Below are 22,167 nucleotides of genomic sequence, written 5' to 3'. Positions count from 1 at the left end.
TTTTATGGCTCTGGGCTGCTGACATGTTGACGCCCAGTCATCAGTCTGTTTGCTCGGGTCTGCGGTCGCTTCAGTCTGCGCATCCGACCAGAGTGGATTTGTTGGGACCTCTTCTGTTCTTTTAGAAGATGACCAGGTACCACAAAGCAGCGATCGACGGCTACTTGGACCTCTTGAAGGAGGCCACAAGGAAGGACCTGAACACTGCAGATGAAGATGGCATGACTCCCACCTTACTGGCTGCTTTCCATGGACATGTCGATGCTCTTCAGCTCATATGCAGCAGAGAGTAAGCATTATACACTCCTCTCTCTCACCTGTGTTTCATCACATATAGCTTTCAATTGACCTGCGGCCATAGCAAGTTATTTTTTCATTATTACTACTTTCATTTCCTGTCATTTCTTGAAATATGTTGATGTCAGATAGTTTAGTTACATTGTTGCACTTATGTAAATACAAATATTAAGACAAACTTCTAATGTAATATTTAATGCATTAGCCCTAAAATTAAACTAAAGTAAAACTTAATTCTTTCCTTTGAACTAGTCTCTCCCATGAGCTGAGCCAAATGTTTAATCAACCAAAGCCATCCTGTGAAACAAAAGAGCCCTGTTTCTACCACCACCACCCCCACCTCCATCCCTCTTTCAATAAAACAAAAGACAGGCTAAGACCTAGAACAACATTCTTACTGAAAAATGAGGTTGAGAAAAAATGTTTGGAAGATATTTAGTAGGGCATAGCACAGGTCTCGCCTACGTGGCCAGAATTAACTGAAGCATTTCCGCTTTAGTCATTACCAGCTTGAGCTGGGATTTATGACAAGGTATTGCAGTATTACAGCAATCAGGACTTTTATGGCTGTGACAATGAGGCACAGCGCCCGAGGACTTTCAATCTTAATAGTTTACCAATTATCTTCAAAAATGTTTAGTATTATATTGTTATATGTTTAAGTAGAAGTATTTTGGGTATATGAAAGACTTTATACTTTACAAAGACTTTAAGACTTTTTAAGACTTTAATTCCTGACTCATATTTAAGAGAATGGTTTGACATTTCGGGAAAGTATTCATCTTCTTGCTAAGAATTAGATGACAAGATTGATACCACACCCCTGTACATATTACTTAGCATAAGGGGGAAACAGTCAGCCTGGCTTTGTCTGAAGGTAACAAAATCCAACTACCAGCACCTTCAAAGCTCACGACTTAACACTTAATATATCATTTGTTAAAGTCCTGCAATTGTAACTGATGTTCAGAAACGTATTAGGGCTTTACTAGAGGTTGAATCAACAGGTCATAGACAGTAATAACCAACAATGAAAAAGTTGGAGGTTATGACTTTAAATCAAAATTTGCTTTTGTGTCATACAGAGGAGACCCCAACAGGAGTGACATCTGGGGAAACACACCGTTGCACCATGCAGCAGCCAATGGCCACCAGAAAATCATCAGCTTTCTGGTCAACTTTGGTGCCAACCTTTTTGCACTGGACAATGAATTCCACACAGCCATGGACGTTGCTGCTTCTCGTGACCACATGGACTGTGTGCGCTTTCTAGACACTGCTGCCTCACAGCAGACCAACCAAAACCCCAAGAAGGTCGCCAATCTAAAGAAGGAAGCCATGAAAGAAGCGGAGAAACGTGTGAAGCTCTGTGAGAAGGTGAAGAAGAAACACCAGAGCAAGATGGATAAAATGCACCGTGGAGGAAGCAATACTGGGTCCGTTTCGGAGGCCAGCATGGCATCATCACTCTCAAATGCTGGCACCATGAGCAGCGTCAATGAGCAGTTCTCCCAGCTTATTGCTGCTGATAAATCTGGCTCTCTTACAGCCAGGTTTAAAGGCACCCTTCAGAAGAAGCTTGGGAAAAAAGATAAAGGCACACTGCAGAGATCAGGAGGAGATGGGAATGTTATTTTCCTCAAGCAGGAGAACGGAGCATCTGAGAAGCCAGAGTTTCTGGATGTCTTCAATGAGCAGGATGAAAACATGTTAGACGAAGAGGGAATGGGAGGCTTTGAAGATGATGACGACAATGAAGAACCAGGCCAAGTAAAACAGTCCATCTTCAACCGTCCTGGTCTTGGAGGTCTGATTTTCATGAAGAAGATGGGGCTAGAGTCAGAGGAGATGCCTAGTGGGAACAATGAAAATCTTGGCTACCTCATTCAGAACGAGTTGTTTGAGGCAGAGGAAGATGCAGATGGCTTTGAGGGGGCAGGTGATGCTGATCTGCCCTGGGATCAGGAAGATCTGGGTCTGGATGATGATGAAGATGAGGAAACCTCTCCTTTGGATGCGTTCTTGTCTGCCATATCCTTGACGCAGTTTGCCCTCGCATTCAACAGAGAGCACCTGGACTTGGAGGCGCTCATGCTTTGCTCTGATGAAGACCTGAAGGGCATTCGCATCCAGCTAGGACCCAGGAAAAAGATCCTGGAAGCTGCCGCTCGCAGAAAGAACGCACTGGAGAGTCCAGGCATCATGAAGGACAGCTGCTTGTGAGCCAATAAAACATGAATATGATTTTTAATCCTGTGTGAAACCTAAAATCAGTCTGTATCTTCTGTAAAGAGAGATAGTTATTTGATTTTCTCTATAAAACAACAATGATTCACTACTCTGTCTCTACTGTTAATACACTATTATCCATGTTATAACCAATTACAAACAGCAAAACAGGAGAGTCTGGATCCACAGTATCATTGATACCTTCTTGAAGTCTGGTTCAAAAACAGAAGAAAATTAGTATTATTTAAAACAAAATAAAAAACAATGGACGCATGGCCAGACACTTTATTATTATCACCAATGTCATTGCGTAGACAAAAACAAGAGGTGTTTTCAAAGAGAATTGGTGACTGTTTCTCTCCATTGATGAGATAACAGGGTTAGTGGTCTGATTTGGTTGTGCTGTTGTATTTTTTATTATTATTTTTGACTTTTAACAACCTAATTGTCCAATAAATAAAATCTGTAGACAATAATGCCTCCAAGGTAACATTCTGTGACTCAAATATGTCTGTGTGTGCTCACTTGCATTCATCATATTGTGGGGACATAGAGTAGGTATGCTCACACAGTTACATTGTGGGGATTCAGCTTCCATTTAGGGACAAAACGTTGGTCTGCACAAGGTACAACATTTTTGTGAAGTATAGAAGCTGAAAGAACTGAACCCAATAAAGGTGAGAAACAAGAAAGTAAAGAACTAAATTCCTCACTTTGACAACACATGCACAGTGTGCACATGTACAATCATTTTAACCAGATTTGGATCTTATTCTGGATTCAGTTAGAAAAATGTATTAAGCTGGATTACAGTTGGTGCTCTTTTTTTTCAGAAATGAACTTTAGAGCCTAAGGGAAAAACAAAGGAAAAACACTCCATGAAGCTGTTTTCAGACAAACCTGCTGAATACTGCCAGCCCAGAACCAAAATGCAGACAAGGTCAACAATTAGTTGGTGAACAAAAAGCAGGTAGAGATCAGGGGGGTTTCTTCGGAGACATGAATGTTGGTGTATGTCTGCTGGATGTGTAAATAAGCAATATATATGATGTGAATTAAAATGCATGCTTCTGCTTCCCCTGTCAAATGTCTGGGGGCACCAATCTCCACCAGAGTGCATGAATCCAGCCACCGCCATGTGTGCAAGTGTTTACTTTGTGGGTGGAGATGATGATGAGAAAGGCAACCGGTGCAGGACAGAAAAGAGAAGTGATGATGACTCTGGTTCACGAGAGGGCAGTACGGTTAGGCACATATGGATGGGTTTATCAGAATTTTTAATCCCAAAAATGGACGTCAGTTAATGTGACCTTGTACCAAAAAATAAGAATGTGAAAAGGTGACAAGGATGAGAAAAAAAAGTTCAAAGTAAGACAATAAAGTTAGTAATGAAGCTTAGGTGGGAGGCGTGATGAGAATTTACCATTTACAATAAGTCTACTATTTTGAGGAGGAGATAAAATACACTCTCACTCATTAGGTTGAGGATCATTATTCTTAAATTGTTGCGCTGGGCAGTCTTTCACAGAGTGGTGAACCTCTCCCCATCTTCACTGCAGAGACTCTGCCTCTCTGGGAGGCTCTTTTTATACCTAATCATCCACTGACCTGTTGCCAGTTAACCTAATCAGTTGTGAGATATTAAACCAGGTGTTTTGTTTTTTTTCTTTTTTTAGCATTACACTACTTTTCCAGTCTTTTGTTGCCCCTGTCCCAACTTTTTTGAAACACGTTGTTTGCATCAAATTCAAGTTGAGCACATATTTTTCATTAAACAATAAAAAATTCTCAGTTTCAACATTTGGTATGTTGTCTTTGTTCTATTTTCAATTAAATGTGGGTTTACATGACTTTCACACCATTGGGTCATGTCTTTATTTACATTTTACAGTGTCCCAACTTTTACGGAAATAGGGTTGTATATATACTGTATATTTAATGATTTAAAAAATGTTTCCAATTGTTTCCAAATATTTTTGCCTGGATGGTAATTCAACCTTGATAAGAGATTTGAGTTTCAAGACAAAAATATTTTTTTTTCTTATCTCAGCGTAATATTTTGCAAACAATCACTTTTGATTTTATTTTTGCCCCCCCCCAAAAAAACATGTCTGTGATTGTAAGTTTAAAACCATATTTCTTGGTGTTTTAAAAAGATGGTATACTCATTACATACTTTTTTATGTGACCACTGTGTGTATTATTTGTGTTACCGTTCGTTATTGCCGGCCGCTTGAACGAAGCAGGAATTGCGAGGGGGCGAACTATCTTGACTTGAGCTGCGTGAGTGGGAGGGGCTTCCGGTGGCAGCCGCTGGGTATTACTGTCTGACGCCTGACGGGGTCTATGTGGGAGAGTGCGTCTGCACTGTAGCTGTCACGACCATGTCTAACAGGTAATGTGTTTCACCGACACAGCTGTCCGTACTTTGTATGTGTCCTCCTGAAACGACTCCTTAGTTTGACTCGGTGGATATCAGCTCGTTTGCGCCGCCCGGCCGCTCCGTGTGCTAAGCCTCATTAGCTGACAGACAATCTCAGGCTGCCACTCTCTTCGCCTTGTTGCTTCACCTGCGACTTCTGCTAATTTAATTCTCGCATTAGAGCTAATTTACCGAGACTCAGATGACCGGCTGGAAATCAAATCGTTGTCCGGTGTGAAAGTCAGACGCCGAAGTGCCCTCAGTCTCTCTTGTTTTGACTCCCAGGTTTGCATAGCAGAGCGAGACATGGCTGAAATCATTGCCGTGAACGCCAGCCTGCCGTCTCCCCCCGCTATGAACGTCACCTTCCCGGTGCAGGAGGACTACCTGTTTGTGGAGACCAGGCACCCCGGCACTGTCCTGCAGGGCCTGAACAGCCTGCGGCTCAACAACGCCTTCTGTGATGTGACGCTGTGCTGTGGGGGGCAGGAGTTCCCCTGTCATCGCATTGTGCTGGCCTCTTTCAGCTCTTACTTCCAGGTAGACACAGCCTTCCTCACACCCCTGTCAGTGGCAAGCACAAGTTCACGTTTATCATGTGAATTGTGTGTCTCCTCAGGCAATGTTCTCCACTGACCTGATAGAGTCCAAACAGGAGCGCGTTGCCATCAATGGAGTTGAACCTCAGATGATTGGCATGCTGGTGAGCTACGCCTACACATCAGAGGTCTACATCTCAAAAGCAAATGTGCAGGTAAGGTGTCCACTCTTACCTTCTCTCTTTCCTTCTGAAACGGCATGTGTGCCGAACTAGCACTGAATTTGTTCCCAGGCCCTGCTGGCAGCAGCCAACCTGCTGGACGTGATGGCTGTTAGAGAGGCCTGCTGTCGTTTCATGGAGCGTCAGATGGACGAGATGAACTGTGTGGGGATTCACTGCTTTGCCGAGGCCCATTCTTGTAAGATGCTGGAGAAACGCAGCATGGACTACATCCTTGAGCACTTCAGCAGCGTTTATCAGCAGGTGAGAGGCTGACGGAGCCATATTATATTATCACTGTAGTGTTGACTCCTGTAGTCTGACATGTTTGCAGCAGTAACCAAGTGCAATGTCAGATAGACTCCCAACTATAGGTGGATGAAATTTTCAATCAGGGTGTAGTTAATTTTGTATTGTGATACAATTTATATTGTGATAAAGTATTTTCTGCCAAGTCAACTGATAAACAAGTGTTTAGAAAAACTAACCAGATGGGAATGTCTGTTTGTGGTTACACTACTTCATTAAATATCTAAAAAAAATGGGGTAAATTTTTCACAACGACATGAAGGTTTTCTGCGGCGTTTATAGTAAATGTAGGTCACCTCACCTGATTCAAAGACCAAGACTCCACAACAATAGTAAAAACTCAAAAAAGCACCTAGTTATCATATGGCCCACACAGCAATCCGAGAACAGACACAGTTTTAAGTCTTCGTCTTCACTCTTTGCTGAGGACTGCTTATCCCTGATGGGCCAGAGGAGCTGCTCGGTGTCAGCGGAGGCATTAGATGTCGGAGTGAACATGTGTAAGAATGTAACGTCAATTCAATCAAACAGTGTTTTTTCTGGGTGAAATGAAGGGAAGTTATTTCAGAAACACTGTGTACAAACTAGCCACCAGCACCTGACCAGGATAATTGAGCCTGGCAGTGTTGTGGGTTTCATGTGTGACAGGGGGTTTAACAGAGATAATCTACCTGCCTGTCAGCACTCGAACCAAGGCCTATGAGTGATTAACTTCTATGGATAGTGTGAGTTTAGAAAGCAGGCCGAGTAAATTGCACAAAATTAAATGAATCATGCTCTAATTCCACCATTTTTTTTTCCCCCCAGGAGGAGTTCCTGTCTCTGTGTGTGGACAAGCTGACAGAAATCATTGCCAATGACCAACTCAATGTGCCCAAAGAGGAGGTGGTGTTTGAGGCCGCCATGTTGTGGTTGAATAAATGCCCCACTCGCAAACAGAGCTTTGAAAAGGTCAGATTCACTTGCGTTTACACAAGCTCAGGTGCTATAGTTAAGCTCGCTGGAGACATAGATTTGTCGTATGAAGATGCACGTTTTGTTGTGGATGTATTGTAGCGGAGATTGCAGTAGCACTGAACATGTCTTTGTTGAGTGTTTGGGGCGACGGTAATCCCAAGCATATCCCTCAGAAGTGCATGGCCCACTGGTATGTGCTGTGTAGCAGTATCAGGAAAAATTAGCAAAACTGTAGTAGAAATAAATATTAGATTACACTCTCTCAGCAGATACTATATTACATAAAGATCCAGACTGTAAAAATCCTATTGGGACATCTGTACTTTTGGCTTAAACAGTCACCTGCTCAGGGGCCCCCCTGCGCTCCTTCAGCACCCCTATGTTTGGTCGGACCATTCAGTAATCCATCCATGGTGCTACCAAGGTGGACCATGAGTCTCAAATTCACCTGTCAGATAAAAGTTACATTACATTAGACACACAGTGGCAACTAAGATGAGCTGTCTAAGTTAATGAGATTCCTCTCCTCTTATGTGTTTCTCCAAGGTCCTCGAGCATATCCGCCTGCCTCTGATCAGCCCCTACTACCTCCACGATGTGATCGAGTCTCTGGATGTGGTGAAGGAGAACCAGGGCTGCCAGAGGCTCATCTCCGAGGCCAAGGACTACCTGCTGCTCAAGGACCGCCGTGGAGAGCTCTACTGCCCCAGAGCGAGGCCTCGCAGATCCACCGGTAAACACTCTCACACGTGTACATTCAGAACGACTGAGAGCCAATGTAACAAATATTTTCATTATGGGTAGAGGCTGTGTCCATCTCTTTCAATTTAGTGTGTTTTCCTTTTGTGCTTTAATTGATTTTTTTTTTTTTCTCTTTTGTATCTTTGTGTCTCACATACATTAAACTTAGACTTTTATTGGCTCATTTTCAGTTATTAAACAGGTTGTTAGACAGCTCACACACCTGGTTTCTGCCCCCTACACTCTAGGTGCTTAGTCAGTTAATAAATCAGTCATTTTTATTGTTATTATTTTGATTAGTAAAAATGACAGGTCAGTGGTTCACAGCTTCTTTAATGTGAAATTTTGAATTTATGATATTAAAACACATATGATTGGATTCTGGACTCATGAGCATTTTTTTAAAACTTGTTGTGAGACAAGTTTTATTTACCAAACCAAATCAATCAATCAATCAATAGAGAAAAGAGTCGGCAGATAAAATAAAAGACAATCAAAGTAATCATTAGCTGCAGCCCGACACACCACTACATTGTATCCTACAGGGGAATGCCTCGGCTCACTCCTCTCTGTTCCTCTCCCCCTGTTGCCATGGCAACAGGGACAGCTGAAGTGATAGTGACAGTCGGCGGAGAGGACGACAAAGTGGTGCTGCGCAGCGTCGAGAGCTTCGACCCTGTGACGAATCAGTGGAAGAACCTGGCCTGCCTGCCCTTCGCTGTGAGCAAACATGGGCTGGTCGTGTCAGGTGAGGAGCCGCCGTCAGTTTCTTCTTCGATGAAAACTCACTCATAACTGACTCCATATTGTGCCTCCTCTCAAACGAGTAACGAAGCTTAGATGTAGTGCACATGACAAGTGACATGTTTCTGTCCCTCCGCTCCCACTCCTCCTCCTCCTCCTCCTCCTCTCTGTCTCTGTGTAGACTCCACCCTGTATTTAGCAGGAGGGGAGTTTCCTGACGGCTCAGCCAGCAGGGAGATGTGGCGCTATGACCCCTGCTTTGACTCCTGGATGGAGATGGCCCCCATGAATGTAGCTCGATCAGAGTTAGGTGAGGCTGCTGCATTATGACATTTGATGAAGTACAGTATATCACGCCATACATTTAGTCAGCTGTTACAGTAATAGAACAGCTACACCAGGCCCTTCTTTATCATGCACCAAAATACTTACATCACCACAAAGTACCTCACATCATCTTTCAGTGATTTCCACCGTTTGCTCATTTACTATACTTGATTGCATGTTAAAAAATGAGTCCTTTCTTTTCCCACAACTCAGTCTTACAGGAGCATTTTACGTTTACAGTTATTTTAGCTTTGAACTCCCCATTTGTGGTTGCAGATGTTTGTAGTCTTCAGCCCCAGCTGACACTGACTCAGGTGACATTGCGTAAAGGTGCTAAAGCTAAGCATTAACAGCTGTTTACTTTCCAGTCTCGAAGTTCAGCATCAAACTTCATTTACTCGCTAAGGCCTGTCTCCAGTGGTAAAAAACAACAGCCATGTTAACTCTTGTTTTTGTTTGTCTATTTCTATCACTTCTTTCTTCTTCTACTGAAGTTAGCATGTTCTGTCTCTCACCTCGTGATAGTGTGTCAGTGTAGTGTCCAGTCTGCCTTGAGTTCAGCATGAGAGGATGAAGAAGTAGCACTGATCAGAGGGTGTACTTTAAACTCTTGTCTTGGGAACACAATGATGGCTGAAGCTCTTGGCGAGCGACCATTATCACCACCAGCACCACCACCAGCACCACCACCCCATCCCAGCAAGTTCACAACGATAAAACACATTCGGTGGCAGAGAAAACTTACATATGGCAAAAGGATCGACTTTGCCCAGCCACATCTGGAGGCACAAAAGACTTTATACGACCTTTTTTCACTGAGCAGTAGTTCTCCCCTCTGTTCTGTAAATAGACTTAAATGCATCTGAGTGGTGGAGTTTCCCTTTCGTTTTCTGGAGCAGAAAAAAGAAGTGGCACTGAATCGACAGCACAAGCATCCTTTGCTGAAGTGTTTGGCTGTGAAGTGTCCTAGTTCCTGCTACACACTGAGGGGGGAAAAAAACTCCAGCTCCCTCTGAATGGCCTCCTCTGCCTAAATACTAATGAGGGCCTGGAAGTCTTTGTTTGGCCAACAAGCATTCTCCACCATTATTCAGTGTTAAAGCGCGGGTTGTCCTGGCTGATTCAGATTCAGTAGAAATTTGTGGTCACTGTTGCTGTGTTTGTTTTAGTCGTTCTTGTTGGGATGTGGTGACACAACTACTACTATTCCTGATCAACATTGCGGTCGACAAACTCGGAAGGTTCCTGGAACATTTAGTCAGTATCAGGAACTTTTCCTCAAACTGGACAGAAAACAGTGAAACAACAACAGAATTAGAGATGATGACTTAAAGCAATGTCATGTTTTATTGAGTTCACGCAGGTGACAAGTACATTTAGAAGCTCTAAAGTAAAATGTCTTTCATGTTTATGTAAAACTTTGGCATCATTGGTGACTCATTAGTGGATTTTCCCTCACTCAACTCTCTCTCTCAGGCCTGGTGATGCTGGACGGGTTTGTGTATGCAGTGGGAGGGTGGGAGGGACGGTCTCGTCTGGACTCGGTGGAGTGCTACAACCCCCACACCAACTCCTGGCAGTTCACAGAGTCTGTAAAGATGGCCGTCACAAGTCCTGCTGTGGTGGCCCTGGACGGACTGCTCTATGTTACTGGTATGAAACGCAGGTCGTATACATGCAGGTTATTCTTCAGGTTGTATTTTATTCATTTATTTTTCATTTGTTTTGTGTATCCATGTGTCTCTCTGTTTCCTGGTAGGTGGTGCAGTCCTAGAGGATGGAGATGGCACAGACCTCGCCCAGGTGTACAACCCTAAAACGGCAGTATGGACAGAGGTTGCTCCGATGCAGATCGCTCGCTCCGGTTCTGCAGCCTGTACACTCAAAGGAAAGATTTATGTTATAGGTATCACACTTTTCAGCCTCTTCCTGAATCACAGTGCTCACCAATCAACAGCCGCAGTCTTCTCTGTTGCTGAATCTCTCATTCCTTCTTCCAGGCGGATGGCATGCCTCGACGGAGAACACAGATAAGGTGGAGTGTTACAATCCCAAGACCAACCAATGGACCATGTGCGCGCCCATGAAAGAGCGACGCTACCGGCCCGGTGCTGCCGTGGTGGATGGAAAGATCTATGTCCTGGGAGGAGAAGAAGGCTGGGACAGGTGAGGGGGTTATTCAGAAAAGTTGCTTGTACACATAATGGTCATCTAAATTTTAGCTGCATTTCAAAAATGAGTACCAGGGTCTACATTTACTGCTTCACAGCGAGTATTTCACAATGAACTATTTGGGCAGAGTTTGCAAACATTAATGTCACTGATTGGTAAAATCTTCTGTCTGCCACAGATTGTGTACAGCTTCATTCACACAGAAGGTAATCACTTATCAATATTAGGCGAGGGATTGACATTTCTTTTAATGTTTTTATACTTTAAACAGAAAGTGATATGCAGTTGATTCACCAACTAGACAAAGAGAACAAGTGTGTGTGAATGTGATAATACAAACAAAAGAGTAAGACAAAGGGAAGGTTGTTCTTGAGAAAACAAGCTGAGTAAACAGGGGAAACAAACCTTTATCGGATATTTGATTCAGTGCAGTTACGTAGCCTAATGAAGCAGAAATTGTGAACCATACATAAAACACTTAGTTTTCTGTTTACATGGTTTCTCCATCATCCACCATTTCCTCTTTTGCACCCATTCAAACATCACAGTCATGCAACATTAGACAACAGTTATTTTCAACCAAGAAATTTGACTGGACAAGAGGCACTTATTCCACTGGTGGAACAATTAATGGAAACATACTGATAAATGTACATGATGCAAAGTAGATGGCCTGTAGTAACATGTACTACACAGTGTAGCCAGCAAGCTAGTGTGCTGGAAAATGTTTGTGTTGCTTGGCAACAGTCCACTCCTGTTGTGGATCTTTTGTTGTGTAGGAGCGAAATAAATAATTAAATAAACAAACAAATTATAATCTATTGTAGATTATTACTGTCAGCCATTAAATTGCACTTATAGAACTGTTGTATAAAAGTAATATCACACTTGAGGTTGTGCTACCTGCAGCTCCACACCCAGGACTAAATCACAGCCATGTTGATATTCCGTAAAACAGCACTGCCTCTCATGTGATATTACTAAGTGGTAAGTAAATACAAAGAATAAACAATTAATCGTGTGTGACATTATCTAATCTTCATGAAACGTTCAGATGCAGTGAAATTGCAAAAAGGAATGACCACACCTGATTTAGTTCCTGTAGATTAAAAACAAACATACTTACAGCCTTTCTTCTTAGGGAAAAGGTCTGTTCGAATTGCTGTTGAGTTTAATGCAGATCGTTTTACATGCAGATATCACGACACTATCGAGAGGTTCTGTGACGAGACAGACACCTGGGAGATTGTCGGGGAGATGCCCACCAGTCGCAGCTGGCTCAGCTGTGTGTCTCTCCAGCTGAGGAAGGACGCCCACATGATCAGCTGTCCTGGGACGCCAAATGACAACTGAAGCAGGACATCATGGAGGAATCTTTCCTGTTATTATCCGCACCCTCTTCAGGGACACCGCACCACTAAGCTCAGAGCTGTGGAGACCAGCGAGCTGAGAAGTGATGCCTGGATTTGCCACAGCGCTGTTTGAGCTGTTACTGTTGGCAAAAAGTAGTCGGGTTTGTTTTTTTGTTTTTTTTTAAATCACTGACGACTTGCGGAAAGACTCTCACTCTCTTGGGTCCCTCCTTTGGTGTAGAGACAAAGGAAACGTTGATGACACATGACTCAGTCAGCAGTCTGAACTCACCTTCTGTACGATGTGAACATGTTTATTGTTTTTATGTCAGAGCACCTCTAATCTGTGAAGATTTTCCCATCCACCATAGTGTATTTTTGTATCATTATTATGTGATGTATTTATTGGGGTGTGACTATCTGTGAGAATGTTTGTTTAAAAAAAAATAGTTAACATCTCACTTTATCAAAAGATGCTCTATGGGCCAAAGAATTGAGTTGTGAATATTTTCAAGATCGCCTGTGAAAAAGATTGTCTATGTGTGAGCAGTGTTTTTGTAATTAAACTTTGCAAGTTTTGAATGATTGTCTTTACTACCTGTAACATGTTAAGTATATTTTTGTAATGTTGTGTGCATCATGCATTTTAGTGACTTTAAATGCAGTTGGGTTCTAATAAAGATGTTTAATTCTTTACTGTGAATGATGGTGTATGTTTTTTTTTCTATTTCAAAGAATAGTCTAAAAACAAATACACTCCAGAAAAGTCCTTTAGTACTTTAAAGGTAAAAAGTTTTTGTAGACTACCAATTTGTGTGTTTGTGTGTTCAATTCCCTCCCCCCAAAATAAGTTCTTAGTTATAAGAGGCATATGTTTTCAGGTCAGTAATTCCTTCATCCCATTCTCGTGAATGTGATAGCTTAGAAACATTGGGAGGGAATTTCTTCAAATATTGTGCAAACACTCATTTATCAGATATTGGTGGCCACGTTGGTTTGTAGCTGTATTCTGATTGGTTAATTTGTAGCTCTATTCTGATTGGTTAGTTTGTTTTCAGCTCAGTTTTGATTGGTTAATTGGTATGCAGCTCTATTTGACATTTGGAATTTGTTAATTTGTAGCAGTATTCTAATTGGTCTTTAGCCCATTTCTGATTTTTTTATTTATAGCTCTGTTTATTATTATTATTATTATTATCATCAGTAGTAGTAGTTGTAGTTGTTGTTGTTGTAGTTTCTTAATTTGATTTGTTTGTGTATTTCTTTTAATTGTCTGATTTTGCAAACACCCTTACCCCCACAGACATTTTTAACCAAGGCCTTAAAGGAAAGATTGTTTGTCCATTTGTCCTGTAAAATTACATAATATTGTAGTTATTAAGCCATAACTGTGACACATGAAAGTCATAATTATGAGAGAAGGGTCTCCAAAATGTTCTCTGTGAATGAAATGCAGTATAAACCCGCGGAAGCGGCTGAGACTCCTCATCTTGGTCTCCTAAATCATCTTTGCTCGGCTGCACGGCGCAGTGGATTGTGGGAGAGACGTCAACCCGCCGCCATATCTGTCTTTCTGTACCGGCTGAAGGAGAGTCTGGAGTCATGAGAGGAATCCGGTCTCTGAACAGTCTTCCCGTGAGTCCTGTGTTTTTGTCGTTTTGAACTGTTTCAGCTACAGGGCCTGAACATTTCTCGTTGTGCTTCTAGACCTGTTTGAAATGTGAATCCGCACCTAGCCGTAGTTAGCGCGGCGGCTAGTTAGCTTGCTAGGTGACAAGCTAATGCAGGTTTATCTAATGTAAGGCTAGCTCGCATGGTTTTACAGCAGAGTTAAGTTACACCTTCTTCCCGTATCATTCACATACACCGAAAGTCAGATAAAATGCGGGTTACATGTGCAGTTAAAACGTGTTGTTTCGGTTTAGCTTAGCTGTCTGTCGTAGTTTCATGTGTTTCTGTTGAAGGTCATCTCTGAAGCCGAATCCCCAATTTCTTAATCCGGGTGTCTTGAAGCGAACAACACCCCTAATTTGGTCATACTTTGGTGAAAGGCTAACATTTTACGAACACACCATCACAGGATCCCCAGGCTTTGTTGACAGGACACATTCAGTGTGATTGTGGCCTCAGTGTACTATATTTGCACGGGTCATTTCAGACCACTCACCCCACCTTTCTTCAAGACGGGTCTGCTCTTTGACCTGCCATAGAAGGAAATGAACAAGTGTATAAACATTAAGGAATCAGTCATTAGCTGATGAAAAAATCTTTTTTTTTTTTTGGTTTATTTGCAAGTAAAACTAACTACAAAGACAGAGAGTTGTCTGCTGCCAGACAAAATTAGTAATCGCTTTTCCATGTGCCATTATTTTTGACATTTTACTGACATAATTAATACTACTCAATCATGAAAACACATTCAATATGACATGATAATGCAGATAATATACATAGTAGTTGTACGATGTGCAACCATGATAATCAATCTGGCAATTATAAAATCCATCTCAGATTTCTTGTTTTGTCAGGCCAACAGATATTCTGTTTAATTTGATACAATACAATTTTTGGTCTGTAAATAATTGATCACTTGTCAAAATAGTTACTGGTTGTTTTTCTGTTGATTGACTAATGCATTCATCGACTAATTGTTGCAGCTCTACTCAAGATCCCTAGAACATCACAATGTGAATTAGAGACCCCTTGTGTGCAGTTACATGTTGCCGATAGGTTGTGACTAGGTCTTTTTCCTTGTTTTATCTGAATCACTTTTAGAGGTTGAAAGAGGTAAGATTATGTAGTAACATATGTATAAGTAAAAGTCAGGGATGAAATGAACATGATATAAACAAATGGTGACCCCTCATATTTATCTTGCGACCCACTGGAGGAGGGGTTGGGAACCCACTAATCTACAAGTCTCTCAAGCGCTCATTTACCTATAATATGGTAAGGTAGTTTACAGGTGCTATGAAACATCATAGGTCATGTTAATCTTTGTGGGGTAAGGATTTGTTCCATCAAATGTCAGCCGGACTTTGTGCAGCACTTGCACTTGAGCCTGCGAGAGAAACTATATAATTCTCCAACTGGCTATTTAACTTGAGCCTAATGTTTACACAATTTGAAGCTGTACAACTCTCACATAGACATCTTGTTAGGTTACGTCAAGGATAGTTCAAGTAGTTCAGCACTGTCTTGTCATTCTCCTTAAATGGTGTCACCTCTGACCACAGAAGCGTTGCTATGCTGCTGCCAGGAGGATTGAGGCTCTGACTGAACCTCTCACAGGCTTGAAACCCTCCACAGCTGCAAGTCCCCCACCTCAAAATGTCCAGGTAGGTGCTGCTCTTGTCTACATGTGAATAGCCGTTCAGGGTAGTAAGTTTGATCAGGAAAAAGGACTGCAAGTAAATGCAGGAAAATCATCATGTTTACAGTTTGATCGTAAGTTTCCAGTAACATTTTTCTTTGCTGCCTCAGGTGTCGAAGCTCCCAAACGGTCTGGTGATAGCATCACTGGAGAATTACTCCCCCTTGTCCAGCGTGGGTGTGTTTGTGAAAGCTGGGAGTCGCTATGAGACTGTGGAAAACCAGGGTGTCTCTCATGTGTTACGACTGGCAGCAAACCTGGTGACTTGTGAATGATTTTGTGAATGTGTAATGCCGTAGAAATTTGGCAAATAGATAAAGTTATCACATTTGAAGTACAACATATTTACAGAAAATAAAGAACACAGTTTTAATATACTGCAGTTTATGAAGCAGCATCTCAGCTCAGTAGCCTGACAGCTTACTTTTCTTACACGCAATTGTTCAATCAATTGTATTTTTTCTTTTTATAGACTAACAAGGGTGCATCTGCCTTCAAGATCTGTCGCGGTGTGGAAGCACTGGGGGGCAGCCTGAGGTCAGTGCAGGTTGTCTCTCCACACCTTCACCCCGACGGTCCCTGCTTATCCTTCAATTTATAAATAGGAGAATACCAATGTAACCATAGCTGAACCAACTGCCTTTTGTTTATCTGCAGTGTGACATCATCAAGAGAGACCATGGTCTACACTGCAGACTGTTTGAGAGATCACTTGTAAGTGCTCCCTTCTTCATGTTAAGCATGTTATTTTTACTTAATTATTCCTGTGTTTTATGTGTATTTTATTAAAAACCCTCTAAGATCGTGTTATGGCCACAGTATGTCTTTATCACTCTTGTTTCTGTTTGTCCAGAGATTCATTATTGGAGTTTTTGGTCAACGTGACCACAGCTCAGGAGTTTCGGCCGTGGGAAGTAGACGAACTGACATCCAGGGTGAAGATTGACAAGGCTTTGGCCCAGCAGTGTCCTCAGATTGGTTAGTATCAGGAGCAACAGTTCACCTCCCTAACTGCCTACATTTTTCAGTGTGGAAATACCATCACACAGCAACATTGAACCTATCAGACAAGCACAGGTGTTTAATCTTGTGTCAGTGCTGCCAAAGAAAAATTTAGTTGCGTACCTTGGATCTACTTCTTGGATGCCCAGTTTTCTTCGGCTGAAATTCGTGTCTCTCTCCCATTTTCTCCTGCAGGTGTAATTGAGAAGTTGCATGAAGCAGCGTACAAAAATGCCCTGTCCAACTCTCTGTACTGCCCTGACTACATGGTCGGTCATGTCTCCTCTAAACAGGTATGCGTCTTTGTTTTGTTCTGTTTCTCTACTTAGGAAAATAGTTCATTGTATGGTCTTGAGGGCAACTCAAGTTACATACACAGTCGTTCTCTGCCATCTCGGGGAGAATGATAGTAGCTAGCTGAAGTTGGCATATGAAGACATGTAGAGCAAAACCATTATTTGGTAGATTATACACAGCTCTTACACATCTCTCCTCCTCTTCCTTATCCTTCCTAGCTGCAGTCATTTGTTGAAGACAATTTCACCACTGGCAGAATGGCCCTTGTAGGAGTAGGTGAGTGACTACTAGTGCTGTCTAGTCTGGCTGTGTCGCTTCATTGCAGCACCTTTCCTTTCACATTAGTGTTTGCTTGTCCATTTTACTAATAGATAGTTGGCTCTCTGATGTTGTACCAGTCTTGTTGAAGTGAATAAACTTCGTGCGCGTTTCCACTGAACCAAATTGTTCATCTCAAGTACAATTAATGAATGATTACTTTGATGCTTATTGGTTTCTCTTTTATTTTTAGCCATGCACTCTTAATATTTGGCAATGTGATTGTGTTCCAAGTAATTAAACAAATTGGTGGCGTTACCTTTGGTCGCTATCCTTGTTGCAGTTAGCACTGTCTGGTAGTCGTGACTGATAAGACCCAATCAGGAGGCAAGACCCGTGACTGTGTCATCAAATCCAAAAGTCTCTGTTACTGCCAGTCCAGACTACAGCACAACCCCACACTAAAACGGCTCTGGCCTCATTACCAAAAGTCTCTGTTTTCTGGCCTCAGAAACTCCAGAGTGGTGTGGACACCAGGTGTAAATGTTGTGTTTTTGAAAAGTGATGCATTTTAAAACTAAAACGTAGTAGTGTTGATGTAGCCTCAGTGTTTTTGCTCAGATCATCCATATCACAAGCTTTGCTTTGAATGAAAACGACTAATCTTAGTTGTAATGGGCGGAGGCACGTGACTGAACATAAGGGAGTAGTTCATGAACATACACATTGGAGAAAGTATTTACCAAATTAACTGACACAAGATTAAGTTAGTAAGAGGTTCTAAATGTCAGTTTTGATACTTTTTGACTGGACCAGCCCCATAATCTGGAATGTCCTGACTGACAATACGATAACAATACGCTTACTGTAGCACAAAAATAATAGCCCAGTCAAGAAAAAAAGGGCTCCTGCCCATTGAAACGCAAGAGAGCTTTAGATTTTACATGATTACAGGAAGTGTTGAGTTTGTATAAACAGGTAATACGGTAACTTTAACACAGCAAACAGAAGGGACTAAAAAAAACAAGGTCTTGTACTAAAATACAGCGAGGACCAATTCTACATATCAGACCAAGGGACTTGGAAATAAAGAAATGCCTGTTGTGTTCTGGAGTTGGAAGTAAATAAAGGCTAAACTGCTGTGGATCCCAGATGGGGGCTGTGAGAGACAAAATAAGAAAGATGTCTCGGCCGTGTCTGGGTTGGAGTTTGGCCTGTGGCCCTTTGCTGGGTGTTATCCCCTCTCTCTCTTCCCAATTTTACTGTGTCTCTTTCACTATGACTGTAATTAAGGCAAAAGCCTGAAAAAATAACTTAAAAAATCAAAACAAAGATAGTCTGTCTCATATTTTATAAGAGTACAGTATTTATCTTTGATTTATGTGTGATTTTGTTAGATGATGTCATGATTATAAAATCACAGTTTGACCATAGGCAGTCCAGCTATATACTAGGTTTTTAACCTAGTCTATTTCAGTCCCAAAAAGGTAATTGCCCAGCCCTAACCAGCCATGGTACAAATTGTTTCATTGTGTGTGCATTTTTGTGCATCTGATTGGGCTGTTTTTGTATGCAAGCAAATGCTACAAGTGTTGGCATGTCTGTAAGATGACACATCATGCTAATATGGCAGTTCCATCCTGGGAATGTGTGGTATTTATCACTTCAGTCCATTTCAGTTGTATGTTAATGTGAGTACTCTCTGATTTATGTGTCCAGGTGTGAAGCACTCTGTCCTGAGGCAAGTGGCCGAGGGGCTCCTGAGTGTCCGCAGTGGGGCCGATGCACCTGTGGTGAAGTCTGTGTACCGTGGAGGTAATAGCTTGTCTTTAAAAGCGACACTGCACTCTATTAAGATTGGCCACTGCGATATTGTCATGACGGCGCTATGTGCGTGTGTGTAGGTGAGCTGCGAGTGCAGAACAATGATGATCTGGTCCATGCACTGATTGCCAGCGAGGGTGGTGTGACAGGTAGCGCAGAAGCTAATGCCTTCACTGTGCTGCAGAGGATCCTGGGAGCTGGTCCACATGTGAAGAGGGGCTCCAACATCACCAGCAAACTGAGTCAGGGTATTGCCAAAGCTACCACACAGCCCTTTGATGTAAGTTAAAGGAGTTAAAACTTTAATTTGGCATTTGTTTTTAGAGAGTTTTGTCTCCTAATGTCAGATGACCTCTGGCTATCTTTCAGGCCACAGCCTTCAATGCTTCGTACTCTGACTCCGGCCTGTTTGGCGTCTATACCATTGCACAAGCTGACTCTGCAGGAGAGGTAACTGCCAAACTCACTCCTTCCAAGACAAATGTAACCTAATCTAAAATGTAGACAGATGCCAGAATCTGCATTTCACTGAACTTGTGCTTGTTTCCATCCTCTGTGCAGGTGATCAAAGCTGCCATTGCACAAGTGAGAGGCGTAGCTGATGGAAATGTGTCAGAGGCTGACATCACCAGAGCAAAGTGAGTCCACTGGGAAGAAGCAGTTTTATATCAGACACAGATGTTATTGGTGCCATTTTCACTGAACTGCTGTGCTGAAAGACAAGTTGAGAAGAACATGTTCTGTGTTTGACATCCTTGCATAGAAACCAGGCGAAAGCAGAGTACCTGATGTCAATAGAGAGCTCTGAGGGCCTGATGGAGGAGATTGGTGCTCAGGCTCTGACCACTGCAGCATACCAGCCCCCTGACACGGTTATCCAGGCTATAGACGCTGTCACCCAGAACGATGTGGTCAAGGTGAGTGCTTTTACTGTAGAGGTGATGATAGGACAATCAACTTCTAGATTAAAATAAGTTCAAACCAATCCATGTAGCCTTAAGCTAAAAATATGTTGCAGAACTGATATTGTTTGGTTCATGTGCACGGTCTCTGCTGAATCATTTGTTGTTGTGGTAATGTTACTTTGAGAAAGTCACCTCCTGAAGAGACAGCAGCCAGCATTGCCTTTCAAGCCAGTCAAATTCAAAATATTTCTCCACATTATTTTTTTTAGATGCTTTGGATTCATAATTATCCAATTATGGCTCAATAGTTTTCTAAATTTTTCACTAACAACTAACAGTTGTCTAGTTTAGTTAGAAGGCAACACAGCATTTAATAAATCAGACTGACAATACATTTTGCAAATGCTACCTGCTGGAATAAACTGAACATCCTGTTGTACTTATACACAGAGATATTTGAATTCATTCATCAATTAAGATCAAATAATACATTTTTGTCACTTTTAAACAGTATTTAAAAATATTGAATAAAAAGTGACAGTGGAAGTATAACATGGTTGTGTGACTGTTTGAAAATGCCACCCAAAAAATAAATGCAGAAATAATTAAGGACGTAAATCCAGAACAATGTACCTACAAAAGCACAAAGTTATTAATGTGCATACAAATTTATTCACTTGTTCATTTTTTATGTTCAAACATACCTGTGTTCTTTATGTAATGATTGCCAATGGATTTGTGTACTGTTTGAATTGCGAATTGCAAATTGCAACATGGCTGTAAAAGTAAAGTAAAAAACATTTGATTTGTGATACTGTATTCACTGACTGATAACGCTCATCAAGTAACTAAAGGATCTAAGCAGTGAATTAAGAGTTAAAACATAGAGCACTTGGGTGGCCCGGTAGTCGAGTGGTTGGGGCGCGTACCTCCGCAAGACGATCTTAGCAAGCAGTCACCGGTTCGACTCTTTCCTGCATGTCATTCCCCTCTCTCTACCCCCTTTCCTGTCAGTCTCCACTGTTCTATAATAAAGGCACAAAAAGCCCCCCCCTCAAAAAAAAACAAAACAAAACATAGAGCACTTTAATGACCTCTCTCCTTTCTTTACAGGCTGCGAAAAAATTTGTGGACAGCAAGAAGACCATGGCAGCTAGCGGACACCTCGCTAACACACCATTTGTGGATGAAGTATGAAAAGAAAGAATAAGAACCGTTGATTTTAACTTGGGCATGCTGTGCCTGGCTGCTTAAAAATGAAAGAGGACCCCAAAGCCACAGCCTCTTGTAACAATTCATTTGATGTACACCAATCATTTGTAGTCTGTCTTGCAGTATGTGTAAGCTCCAACTCAGAGCTGGAGAATCATAATGCAATTTTCTTTGGGGTATTTTGTCAATTTAACTGTATATCTATGTAAATTAAAGTTATGACGGTAATAACAGCTGGTTGTTGCTTGAATTTGTATCTTGGACTGGATCTGGAGTTACTGTAGGTTTTCATGTTAGGAGTGCGAGGTTGGCCTTCAGCCTGAAAGCATTTTTAGTACTGATAATAGATATAGTATATAGTTCTATTCATCAGCCAATAGGGGGACTCAAAAGCACAAACATGACTTAGCAGTGTTCTCTTGCAGGATTGAAAGTTTCCTTAAAGAGGCAATAGGCAACTTTTTTTCTTTTAACACATCACTATGAAGTAAATGTTGACTGCACAATGTAAGGGCTATAGAATAATAACACATTCAGCATTAAGATTGGTTCCCAAATAAACCTCACTTTCACCATCCAGTTCTTTCTGCCACCATGCACGAAATTGCACAGAAAAATTATGACTTGAATCATGGCACAAAGAAAATGTGTCTGCCACAGTGCAACCAAAACAAAAACGACCAGAAGCTATCGGTAGCTTACCATGATTAGCAGAAATGGCGGATGGTGAAACAGCCTGAGTAAATGAGGAAACTACCCGGCAAAAGAAAGAGCACTGTTGTCAGAAGAGGCAAAGAAGGCAAGCAGGGAGATTGACATAAACTGAGATAAATATGAGTTAACCTCAGACGGGCATTCACTTGATGGAGAGAACCATGGTCGAACTGGGACAGAAATTCGGCCCTGGACTTACTCGCTGAGACCAACTTTATGGATTTTTTAAAATTTTTTTATTTTTTGCTGTCCACAGATGGGGCAACCCACTG

The 22,167-nt window shown here is 41.8% G+C and overlaps 3 protein-coding genes across 3 annotated transcripts; all 3 read left to right on the top strand.

The window, feature by feature from the left end:
• The first annotated feature begins 8 nt into the window (after positions 1 to 8).
• On the top strand, positions 9 to 3,006 carry anks4b (ankyrin repeat and sterile alpha motif domain containing 4B). The gene is made up of 2 exons (XM_071473717.1): positions 9 to 289; positions 1,383 to 3,006. Exons 1-2 carry the CDS (start codon positions 129 to 131, stop codon positions 2,518 to 2,520), a joined length of 1,299 nt encoding a protein of 432 aa, XP_071329818.1. The 5' UTR covers positions 9 to 128; the 3' UTR covers positions 2,521 to 3,006.
• Positions 3,007 to 4,815: 1,809 nt separating this feature from the next.
• Positions 4,816 to 13,013, top strand: LOC139617668 (kelch-like protein 20). Its single transcript, XM_071473715.1, has 12 exons — positions 4,816 to 4,921; positions 5,234 to 5,488; positions 5,568 to 5,702; positions 5,781 to 5,972; positions 6,825 to 6,968; positions 7,521 to 7,707; positions 8,317 to 8,463; positions 8,641 to 8,769; positions 10,263 to 10,439; positions 10,546 to 10,692; positions 10,787 to 10,952; positions 12,155 to 13,013. Exons 2-12 carry the CDS (start codon positions 5,255 to 5,257, stop codon positions 12,309 to 12,311), a joined length of 1,815 nt encoding a protein of 604 aa, XP_071329816.1. The 5' UTR covers positions 4,816 to 4,921; positions 5,234 to 5,254; the 3' UTR covers positions 12,312 to 13,013.
• Positions 13,014 to 13,825: 812 nt separating this feature from the next.
• On the top strand, positions 13,826 to 21,414 carry uqcrc2a (ubiquinol-cytochrome c reductase core protein 2a). Its single transcript, XM_071473714.1, has 14 exons — positions 13,826 to 13,945; positions 15,547 to 15,648; positions 15,794 to 15,943; positions 16,156 to 16,220; positions 16,341 to 16,397; positions 16,537 to 16,661; positions 16,881 to 16,978; positions 17,201 to 17,258; positions 18,960 to 19,055; positions 19,145 to 19,344; positions 19,434 to 19,514; positions 19,626 to 19,702; positions 19,828 to 19,981; positions 21,083 to 21,414. The coding sequence occupies exons 1-14, from the start codon at positions 13,913 to 13,915 to the stop codon at positions 21,164 to 21,166; spliced, it is 1,380 nt and encodes a 459-aa protein (XP_071329815.1). The 5' UTR covers positions 13,826 to 13,912; the 3' UTR covers positions 21,167 to 21,414.
• Positions 21,415 to 22,167: the final 753 nt, after the last annotated feature.

Source organism: Trachinotus anak, unplaced genomic scaffold (assembly GCF_046630095.1).
Source record: "Trachinotus anak isolate AG129_WGS33_773 ecotype Australia unplaced genomic scaffold, CSIRO_AGI_Tana_v1 ptg000003l, whole genome shotgun sequence".
Classification (NCBI taxonomy): domain Eukaryota; kingdom Metazoa; phylum Chordata; class Actinopteri; order Carangiformes; family Carangidae; genus Trachinotus; species Trachinotus anak.
The sequence above is the reverse complement of the archived record's forward strand: the minus strand, read 5'-3'. Positions and strand labels throughout refer to the sequence as shown.

Bases quoted from the DNA above. Each gene is read 5' to 3' on its own strand.
- anks4b (XM_071473717.1), top strand. From the start codon at position 129: ATGACCAGGTACCACAAAGCAGCGATCGACGGCTACTTGGACCTCTTG. The intron at 290-1,382 runs GTAAGCATTATA...TGTGTCATACAG, and splicing joins CAGCTCATATGCAGCAGAGA to AGGAGACCCCAACAGGAGTG.
- LOC139617668 (XM_071473715.1), top strand. From the start codon at position 5,255: ATGGCTGAAATCATTGCCGTGAACGCCAGCCTGCCGTCTCCCCCCGCT. The intron at 5,703-5,780 runs GTAAGGTGTCCA...ATTTGTTCCCAG, and splicing joins TCTCAAAAGCAAATGTGCAG to GCCCTGCTGGCAGCAGCCAA. The intron at 8,770-10,262 runs GTGAGGCTGCTG...TCTCTCTCTCAG, and splicing joins TGTAGCTCGATCAGAGTTAG to GCCTGGTGATGCTGGACGGG.
- uqcrc2a (XM_071473714.1), top strand. From the start codon at position 13,913: ATGAGAGGAATCCGGTCTCTGAACAGTCTTCCC. The intron at 15,944-16,155 runs GTGACTTGTGAA...TTCTTTTTATAG, and splicing joins TACGACTGGCAGCAAACCTG to ACTAACAAGGGTGCATCTGC. The intron at 16,979-17,200 runs GTATGCGTCTTT...TATCCTTCCTAG, and splicing joins GTCATGTCTCCTCTAAACAG to CTGCAGTCATTTGTTGAAGA.